Source organism: Gadus macrocephalus, chromosome 12 (assembly GCF_031168955.1).
Source record: "Gadus macrocephalus chromosome 12, ASM3116895v1".
NCBI classification, from domain to species: Eukaryota; Metazoa; Chordata; class Actinopteri; order Gadiformes; family Gadidae; genus Gadus; species Gadus macrocephalus.
Window position 1 is genome coordinate 22,796,772 of NC_082393.1, and position 10,988 is coordinate 22,807,759.

General features: G+C 40.9%; 1 protein-coding gene across 1 annotated transcript in view; it reads right to left on the reverse strand.

Annotated features, from left to right (window-relative positions):
* The window catches only part of agbl4 (AGBL carboxypeptidase 4), a gene marked incomplete at its 3' end in the record, with an annotated part of 135,924 nt that extends 127,072 nt beyond the window's left edge, over positions 1–8,852 (reverse strand). The window contains exons 1-2 of the mRNA XM_060067482.1: positions 8,732–8,852; positions 7,468–7,590 (exon numbers count right to left, since the gene is read on the reverse strand). Coding sequence (XP_059923465.1) covers positions 7,468–7,590; positions 8,732–8,765 — 157 coding nt within the window. The remainder of the gene's footprint in view (positions 1–7,467; positions 7,591–8,731) is intronic.
* Between the last annotated feature and the right edge of the window lie 2,136 nt (positions 8,853–10,988).

Consider the following 10,988-nt stretch of genomic DNA (forward strand, 5'->3'; position numbering starts at 1 on the left):
TACTGTTTTGGTCTTGGGTTTTTTACCTTGCCAAATGTTGGCCTGGAGCCATCGACTTGTTGATGTTCAAGAATATGCTTCCTGGTCTGGCAGACCAGACAACAGCCCAAGGCTTGAATCTAAAAACCATAAGTAAAAAGGTATTTCTTTCAAATTAAAACTTTCCTTGACAAATAATTGACAATATAACCGTCGATTAGATCCTGAGTCACATTAAGGCTACATCTTATTTCCTGTAACCAAAAATGTCTCCCATAAACCTTTTACAAATCCCCATTGCAACTCCTTACGCTCAGTTTATATTCAAATTTCCCAAATAAATGCAGTTATCTTGGGCTTATATTGGTTGACATTTTGAGAAGAAGAGGAGCCAGCTGGTCCGCATGCATGGCTTGTATCTTCGCCATCAACAATTAACTTACAAAACATTGAGGCTGTTTGAACTGCTTCCTGGCAGAGGAGGCATCCCAGACCAGAGCAAACGAGCCCATGAGCTCGCAAACTGATTAGTTTGACAGGCGCGAATATCAGACAGGATTATCGCTTTGCTGCATTTGCTCTGCATTTCACGGACGGCTCTCCGATACCACCCTTCATGGTCATGCTTTTGGGACAACGCTACGTTCTCGTGCGATAAACCCAGAAGGATGTTGTCTGCAAATATTATGGCTCTCAGATGGACCGTCGTTTGGTGGTGTTTGTCCTGCCTGGACATGCAAATGAGGAGGAAGAAGATGCACGGTGGAAAATAACAATAACCCAGAACCATGGCGTGGCACCGTGGCGGGCTATTGATCCAGCAAAAAGTTGCTGACCATTTGAGGGTTTAAAAGTCCATGTCTTGAAGACCGTCCTTTGTAGTTTTAAATGAGTCTGGCTCGAAGCAAAAAGGCTGGGGAGAACGGCGTGCCTCTGTATGCAGAGCCAACCCCACATTGTGACGCTTCCCTCAGGGTCAAACCAATATAACACATCCCAGCTCACACAGCATGAAATGGTGCAGAGACAGGAATAAAATACGCCTTGCGAAGCCGGGGGGAAAAGACAACCAGTATAAGGAAAAACACTTCCATAATAAAGACTAATCACTTATGGATACAAATGACCGATAAATAGAATAAATCATAACAATAGTCCTGCCAACGCTCCCCCTCCCACCCTCCCACCCTCCCACCAGACAACCTGAATTCATCTCCTTACTCGGCTTCTGTCTTAAAGGAAGAACAGAGGAGGAAAAGGAGAAAAGAGACTGAAGAGGCTATTTAGTGATTTGGGCAGTGAAGCTTCTCGGGTGCCAAGGACACGTAAGAGAGACAAAGAGACTGGTATTGCCACTCAATACATCAGACGTCAGACGGGATCCCCCTGTCTCAGACCAATGGATGTTCTCTTGCAGAAACCCCCCCCCCCAAAAAAAAAACAAAGAGCGAGATCTATCCGAGGTAAGTAGACTTCACCCGAACGTAACGGAAACGGCAGAGCGGCAAAGAAAAAACGTGCGGTGTGGCGCGTGTGTTTTTATTTTAATTGCCATGTTCGGGTGCGGTGAGATTAGTGGACAAAACGTTCCCTTCATTCTGGTTTTTGTTTTGAGTCAAAGCAAAAGCAAAAAAAAACAAAGCCCACCATTTTCTTTTTATCCATCAGTGCTGTTTTATTTTGTGTGTTTACTAATTTGTAATTACCTGTTGGTCTCCACCGTGAGCACATCAGAGATGATGCAAAAGCCAGAAGCTCTGTTCCGCGGCGAGCAGGTCCCGTCACACCACTCCTTCTGAGCAGCTGGTGTGATGATTACAATGTGTTCCTCTTCTTTAATCAATGGACACTCAACTATCCTGATTCATTGGCATTTCAGATTATACAAATAACTTGTGACAACGAAGGCTGCACCAACCCCGCCATGCCCTTCCACTCTTCTGTTGTTCCCCGACTCTCTCTCTCTCTCTCTCTCTCTCTCTCTCTCTCTCTCTCTCTCTCTCTCTCTCTCTCTCTCTCTCTCTCTCTCTCTCTCTCTCTCTCTCTCTCTCTCTCTCTCTCTCTCTCTCTCTCTCTCTCTCTCTCTCTCTCTCTCTCTCTCCCTCCCTCCCTCTCTCTCATACATACTCTGTCCCTCCCTCTCTCTCATACATACGCTCTCTCTCTCACTCAATATCTCCCTCTCTTCTCTTTTTCTTTCTGTGAAATTTTCTCCAGCTCTAACTCCAATCAGCCATGCCTCAGAAGGGCCTCACAATTGCAAATGGCAAAACATTTCTTGGGGAAGATAAGGCTGCATGGATTTGGTGCACTGCTTAGTAATGGAAAGAGCAGAGAACAACAATTAAACGTTCATCAGCAACAAACATTGGAGCTATTTTCTAGCGCCGCTGTTTAAGCTACATTTATCCTCATTAGTCATCTCTCACTAGAATTGTTTATTTTTTTTATTGGATGCCTTTTTATTTTTTGACTATTTCTCCATTCTCTTGGCAATAGGGGGGGGACAATTATTCATCTGTTATCATTACTGTGGGGCGATTTTGAATCAGCAAAGCAAAGCCGTGGAATGCTCTCGCAAATAGTTTAATGTCATGGGCACAAACATGCAGTTTGGAGGGAATGCTACAGTATCAGCAGACATTAAGAGAGACATTAGTTTTACTTCATCTTCCACTGATGATATTGTATTAATAAATTACATCTTAACCATTTTATTATGGAATGAGTCATAGTCACAGTCACCGTGATAAAAATATAGCTGATAAGAAAACAGACAAAGTGCATCAAACCAAACCATCAAGGACTAATATCTATGGCTTAATGGTTTCAAACATTGTCCACAGGGACTCAAGAGTGAGATTTGCAATGTACAACAGGCTGTTACTGTGTGTTGTATTAATGTAATTTAAATAATGTGATGTTGGAAAGCTATAACATTATTTGAGAAAATAGTAATGATTTAGATACAGGCCTAATATGCATTACCGAGCAAGTCATTTACATTATCTGCTTATTTTAAGGATGTTTTCTCCAGTCGTCAAGATTGAAAAGGTGGATTTGATGACGGGAAAACAGTGGTATCAGAAAGTTGAAATTGTGCCTCAGGCCGAAGAGCACAGTAAAGTACAGTAGAATACATTGAGGCCCTAATAGAAGCTATCCCCCATAAAGTATCGGTCAGCTCTTTCCCCTCCATCTCTCACCGAGTGCCGCTGTGAATGAATTGACTGCACGGATGCAGATGCAGTCAATTCACGCTGCGGTTAATTCATTTAGTCTATAAGTTGTGCTGTAGAAAAGGCTTATCAATGAACCCCATTAAACATCTCTCACCCGAGGGGAGGGGGACGGGGAGTGGTCCTTTAACCATGCGGACCATTGTCAGCAGACAAAAGACCAGCTAATCAATTGCTGCTTAATTACTTGTGGTGTATGGTCCAGAGGAGCAGTAAAACAGAACGCAGGCGCCAGTGTCATCCTCTGCACACACACAGAGGGCTGGTAATGCTTTGCAGTGAGGCCGCACATCACAAGGGCAGATCCATTCACAAAAGAATTTAGAAAGAACAATATCATTTTGACCTAACCAGGACTTCGAGGAGATAACGGCATTATTTGAATTCATACCCAAGTTACAATTCAGCTTATCATTTGCACGTTATATATTGTGTCCCTTGACACAATGTACGACAATAGACTCTGGCTTTCTATATCCAGATTAGAATTTCCTACAATGATTTTCTGTGACCAACAGTATCCCAAGTATCCTGAATAAGAATAAGATATGTTTTGCATATTGTAGCTTCTAAAAAAAAAGTGAGCACTGCTGCTTTATGCACTCCACTGTCTGCAACAATGCTAGGTGTTGATCTTTGAAGAAACTCTGGGTATTCAGAGCCACCAAGGGCAAGGACATTCTCTTATTGTCAACTAGAGGCCCGATTAATAGTTATTGGCAGCTGAGAATGACTCCACGAGTAAGTTGAACCACCTATGAAAAGATATAGGTGACCATGACTCAAACTGCACAGGGCTGACAAGAAAGTGAATCGCATCTAATCTAAATGTAAATGAGCTTCTTTACACCCTTGATAAACAGTTGACGTAACCATTCTTGTCTAATAAACCAATTCGGTTTCATTATGCGGATATCCAAAGAATAAAGTTTGACCATTCGGGAAAAGGAGGAGAATATAAGGCCCAATCCCATTTCTACCCCTTAACCCTTCCCCTTACCCCTTCAAAACAAGGGGGAGGGGTAAGGGGAAGGAGTAAGGGGTAGAAATGGGATTGGGCCTAAATGTCTGCTCAATAAGAAAACATGCCCTCTGCCTGTATGTGCAGCGCAGGGTGTGTGATGTGTTAAGACTGATAGTTCTTTCTGAGAACACCATTATATTGTGTTTTACATTTTCGTTTTGGAAAAGGTAAAATGGACACGCTGTCACTGAGGGCCATTCCAGGCAATTGAAGGATTATACATGCCTGCACCGCACAGCCTAACACATGCGGCATACGCCCATAGTATTTGAGTCTTTTCCAATTCCCCTTCTGTCAGCCACAATGTGCATTGGACTGCTGAGATGGGGGAGGCGTCAGATTGTCTGTGAAGGATGGATCTGGACAATCTTGTCTACAAAACAAAAAAGTCAAGCTTGGGTATCTTAAATGTCGTGCTGTTTTCAAATTTGAAATCAACACGGTATGAGAGACACGACACACAATATGAGAACAAAGGCATTGTCAACACAATTGAGCCATGTAAGTGACAACACAACATGGCCTGACTACTGCAGTGTTTTGTTAATCAAAATGAGATTTAAAAGGGTAATAATTGAACTACTGCTTATAACTGAACGGAAGGCTGATTTAACGTAGACCATTGACCTATGTATATTTTCAAGAATACTGATAGTGCCAGAAAAGTAAAATTCTTAAAGTGTATCCCTATGCAGATAGTTATTATTCAATAAGGTTAATAACCACCAATGGTCATTACAAACCAAGAGTTCCATCAGAAATTAAAACAGCAATTAACAGCCACCATCTACTAAGAAACCATTACACCAGTGTGGTGCTGGTGACTGCAACATGACATTCATTTGATATTAGCTAGTGAACGTCAATTGGCCTCCCCTTTTCAACTTATGTAATGCAGTTACTGGAAAGATATTAATATCAATTCGATGATTCAGTCAGGGGGGAGGGGGCATCCGGAGCCGGTTACAGTGGTATGTTAGCCGATCTGAGTGTGGGACCTGAGCAGCCATTAATCAATGTCTGAGCACCTCAGCCCCCAAGTCATCTGGGAAAATGGGCCAATTTATAACAAGGGCAAGCGCCATTATTTTAACATTGATATCTCGGCAAAGAATTTAAAAAAGGATGGTAAATGTTTACAACTTTGCATTCGGCCAAATCGTTAAATAAGCACCTTCATGGGTCATGTACTTCAAAGTAAATTAGATACTAATGTTTGTCTACTTTCTGTTCTTTTAGGCTTTCTAGGTCTGTACTGCGATGTTTGCAGTATGCGTTCTATAAATGAGCGCTTGATGCACATTCAGTCCAATACAAGTTAATCAAATGGGTGCAGGAATAAAAGAACATATTGGAAAGAAGATGTCAACGTTATGAACCATACTATGAAGGGAGAGAAAAATTGAAAAAATCCACTTTAGAGTAGAACATTCCGTGACAGCTGAGCCAAAAACATCAGAAATAGATGAGGTAAAGTTAAGGCTCAGTCTGCAGAAGCTCAAAAAAATGAGCCTGTCTGTCAGAAATATGAAATCTGAGTCTCATCTGAACCTAATCTTAACGCTGAGATTCAGTCCCATGGAGACCTGCTGATTCTCGAAATCACTCTTGTGTTTTAGTGAGTGTGTGTGTTATTGTGTGTGTGTGTGTGTGTGTGTGTGTGTGTGTGTGTGTGTGTGTGTGTGTGTGTGTGTGTGTGTGTGTGTGTGTGTCTCTGTGCGTGTGCGTGTGTATGTGTGTGTGTGCGTGTGTGTGTGTGTGTGTGTGTGTGTGTGTGTGTGTGTGTGTGTGTGTGTGTGTGTGTGTGTGTGTGTGTGTGTGTGTGTGTGTGTGTGTGTGTATGTCTGCCGGTGTGTGTATTTGTGTGAGTATGTATATGTGTAATATTGATGTGTATGCCAGCGTGAGTATGTGTGTAGGAGTATGTGTGTGTGTGTGTGTGTGTGTGTGTGTGTGTGTGTGTGTGTGTGTGTGTGTGTGTGTGTGTGTGTGTGTGTGTGTGTGTGTGTGTGTGTGTGTGTGTGTGTGTGTATATTGTATAGATGTGTATTTATGTGCCCACTTGACCCTGTTGCTATTAAAGAAGCACTTTACTTTCGTTGCAGTGCCGATCAACAGGCAGAAAAATAACAAAGGTCCATAACAAAGCACACTCAAACAAATGATCTCGATACCCTGCCTCTCTTCAACAAGAACGATGGAGATGGTGGGTGAGCAATCACTTATATGGAGCTAATATGTTTACTTCTCATTTTGTGCTGTGGCTTAATATATTTACTGTTCAAGGCCAGGTTTGAATATTCACTAATAAGATCCATATTGTAGACTACTTCATTGTTCATCATGAAAGAATCACTTTTTTGTCACAAAAGACTAGTAAATTTAAGTGTGACTTTAAAATTACACAAATTAAGCACAGTATTTATAATTTAGCAGAAGCTTTAATAAGAAGCGACTGTCCAGATGTTCCTAAGATCAGATATTTTGCATCATGCTCAGGGATGCTTACAAGGAAAGTGTGGACAAGATGGAAACCGGTAGCATTTTCCTGGGAGTCAAACACTATCCTGACCCCTACATTATGCAATAATACCTCAAATGACCGACCAAATAGCCGATCCATGTTGTGTGAGTTTTAATTGGTTGCGAGATAAGGTAGTCTAAAATACATTTGCGGCATGTGGCTCAGTAGGTACAGCGTAGGGCTGCTTGATTATGGAAAAAAATCATAATCACGATTATTTTGGTCAATAATGAAATCACGATTATTCAAGCAATTATTTTTGAATTTGAAAACACGATGTATTTATTCAGCATGTCTCTCCCAAAAACACTTAGCAACTGAGCACTTCGAAATTTCGCGTTAAAGAAATACACAAAATGGTCAAAAAGAAAATGTTCAAATCTAAAATAATGTACAGATATGTATCCAACTTTCTAGAAAAACGTTGAATAAAAAAATAAAAATCGAAAACTCGATTATGTGAGTTTTGTGATCCTCCGAGGCTAAAACCATGCAAATTTGACACCGCTGTCGATGGGTGAATGTGTGCATGAATGGGTGAATGTTAGGCAATATTGTAAAGCGCTTTGAGTGACCACTGCCTGGAAAAGCTGAATGAATGGTAATAATGAATGGTAAATGGAGTCCATTTACCATTTACCATACGGGCTACCAGTTTCCAATTTGGACTGTGAATCAAAGCGGTCATCACAATTACTCACCGCTCTCGAAGCAAGCATCGAAGACCAGGTGTCCTTTCCGCTGGGCCCCAGGGTACCCTGGTGGGGTGACCGTCAGCTTGTTGACGTTGCCCACCAAGGCGTCCTCTCCACCGGCCTCACTACCTGGAGAATTCACAGCAACCAATGTTTGTCAACCACTTGTGCAAAGCAATTTCGGGTTTAAATGTATTCCTTTGTTTCGGTGGATGTTATAATTTTTTATTAATTTACTTGTTGTGACATATTGGTAGTATTTTCAGTACAGGTTTATATTATGACACATACACTTTAACTAAGAATAATTTATAAATCAGCACATGTTATAAGGGTTGAGTGTGATGATGTGTCTAGATGAATATAATCTCATTTGTTTTGTTTTGATAAACAAGATTCCATCTAAATCAGAATCATTTGACTACTGCACTTGACTTGACTTACTGAGATGACAAGTGACAGACAGTATCACAATGTTTTTATATGAAAACTTTACTTGAACATTGCAGCAGAGATGCATTCTGACTTGTGACTTCAGCTTTTCATCATCTCATAAACATAATAGTCAAAAATTGTTTTGAAAAAGAAACCTTGCATAACCAGTATGATTTAATGATGATTAATAACTCAATGCAATTCATACCATGCATGTCAATAATAAAGTATCCCTTAAATTGTCCTAATTGCTACACAAAATAATTTAGGTTGCTGCTATAATGCAATTAGTTTTATTGTATTGATGTAAGTTAGACTGAATTTAAATGACTGTCCCATCGTTGTCTTGAATTCGGTTGATAGCAAATGAGGCAGCATTAAATACGCAAATTGGTCACGGCTAAAATGCGTCAAACCAACGTTTGCAAATGTACAAGTTAGGGCAAGAATCGATAGGAGACAACCCCCCGTGTTATCATTTGCCGAACACCAGCCGAGTAAACCTTTAAAATCATTCTCTAGCGTATGTATCACAATGTTGTAATATCATTTGAGGCTCGGAATGCTTGTCAACTACGTGTATCCACAACAATGAGTAGAATCACTCTGTTGTCAGTAGCAACCAAGCTAACTCATAACACATTATTGAGATAGCTGTTGTTTACATCCATGCACCTGCATGCTAGCATGCTAGCAGAGCACACGCTGGCGTTACTATCCTGGCATGCAACATTATAGAAGATGATTTCTAGGTGAGAGAGGCGGATGCTATTCCTTGCGTTCGACTTGTTAGATGAAACGAGGAGAACGCTTGCTAACAGCTACATTTACACACCAGTCTCGACGTCTTTCATAACATTCTCCTCCATCTTCCTCTCCGTATGTGCCCCGCGCGCAGAGGACGCTGAGTGTTACCAGGGCAACGTGGGAACACACTTGCGTGACGTGAGGTGAGGCACGCATCGATTTGCATCAGCACCAAGGAATAATATGAAATACAATATAGTAAATGCTGCATATTGTTATAAAACATAATATTATTACAATTTATTTTTTACAATGCTAGAAAACGGACATTATATGCCTAACCTAAAACAAGAGATTTTAAATTAAATTAAAAGAAAGGCTTTCAAAGATAAAGCTCACAGTCCTGTTGTCAATAACTAAATTAAATTGACTTAAATTGAATCCAAATTGTCCGAATTGAGTCGGATTACAAACAATCAATTCAATGAATGAATATAATGGGATGCCAACAATGAAGCAGTCATAGGTAAAAAATAAAGAGAGAGATGTATTTAGGTCCAGTGAATACTGAAGTGTATCCACCACAACAATAGTATGCACACACATTGCTTCCCACATATTCAGCCTCACTGCCGTGGTCACAATAGCCATTTCAGAGGAGGAGGACTGCCCATCACAGCAGGTAGCATGGGCGTCTGGAATTATCCAGCAGATTGATTAAAGCTAGAGGATTTTTCGACAGTTGCTGCATAGTAGATGTCATCAGGGCCAATCAAGCTTGGCTCTGATTCATTTTCCATTACAGGGGCTGCACCTGATTAAAGGTATTAAATGAACGACCACAAGTCCTGAACCAAGAGGAACACAGGCAACAAATGCTGCCCATTTCTAGGTATAGACGCTGGTTTCAAGTGAGGGCAAATGAATTTGACCAGGGGAAGGTCAATGGTTTTTGTGTGAGTGTGATCTGTATTTGATGGTGGGCATCAACAGGCCGCTGAACAGATAGGTCAGCCTGATTATTTCTCAGATGACAGGACGACTATCCTGTGCTTCTCCGTAATATTTTGCCCGAAATTGAAAATTGAATAGCCGTCCTTCATGCTATATCATTCCCTTAACTCTGGGCCAATTAAAGAGCTGCATGGTGGTACAATCAGTCATTTTCAAGCAGGGGGATGATTGAAATTGAATTATGGGGGGGAGTAGGGCAAGAGAAATGAATTGGATATGCTACATGTTTCCCTTGTTTCTTGCGAGTGATTTGATTGAGAGAATGCAGTGACGTGGTGGGATGGTCGTCTGAAGTTGTTCCTGACACTTACCTATCAGAGATAACATGGTTACCTGACCCGGGGTCCAAAAAGATGAGCTCTAATGCGTGATGTTATGGCTAGAAAAACCTATTACTACTTTACTACCTTTGCAAATCATTTAACTATATATTCCAAAACGTTGCAATATTATTTGTATTTTTTTTTAAGTTGATAATATTGTGCGCTGTGTTGTTGAGTGTGCTCATATTGTACTGATTATCATTCAGGCCAACAAATACAAAAAACGTTACAGCATTTGAAATGTGCGTGTTTGAAGTACAGCACATGTTGTAGGGACAGTAAAAAGCGATTTAATGAATGCACCACTTAATGGGGAAAAAAGGCCTTGAAAGAATAGGATTGTCCTTTCTGATATTCTTCACAATTTAATTACCGCTCAAGAGAGTTTGTTTTTTATTTTTCTAATCAGATGTTTTTCAAGACCTCAAATGAATTCTGAACACATATGGGCTACGCTGTAAACTACCCTGTCATGTTTGAATGTAACTATGACAGTAAGGTATAGCACAAGTTGAGAGCATGGGTCTATTTTTAGCGTGTGCGTGTGTGGTTTAGTGATGGTCGGACACACTACAACGCATGCTTTCTAGCAGAACATGGCCGTGAACCTCTTGGGGATAGAGGAGTGCTAGTCTTACAGAGAATATCGTCCAACTGCCCTTTTAAGTGTTTTCGAAAGACGCTCCTTCTTCTTAACTGTAAAAGTGATCAAAAAGGTAGGCTCTCATCGCATTGGCTGTGGAACAGTCATAGAATATTTCTTTATATAACTCTTTGTTGTTGTGTTATTATGTTTGAATGGGCAGCGGAGGATGTGTGTATGTGCATGTGTATCTGTGTCTGTATGTGTGTGCATGGCTGCATTTGTTAATGTCAAGGGGTGTGTGTTTATTTGTATGGCATGGTAGATACAGGGAAACCCTTTTTATCCCAGACGTTTTATGGGTCGTCCCCTAATAGTTGCGGTCCCACATCCGCGATTTAGGAAGTCATGCAAAAATCAAGACA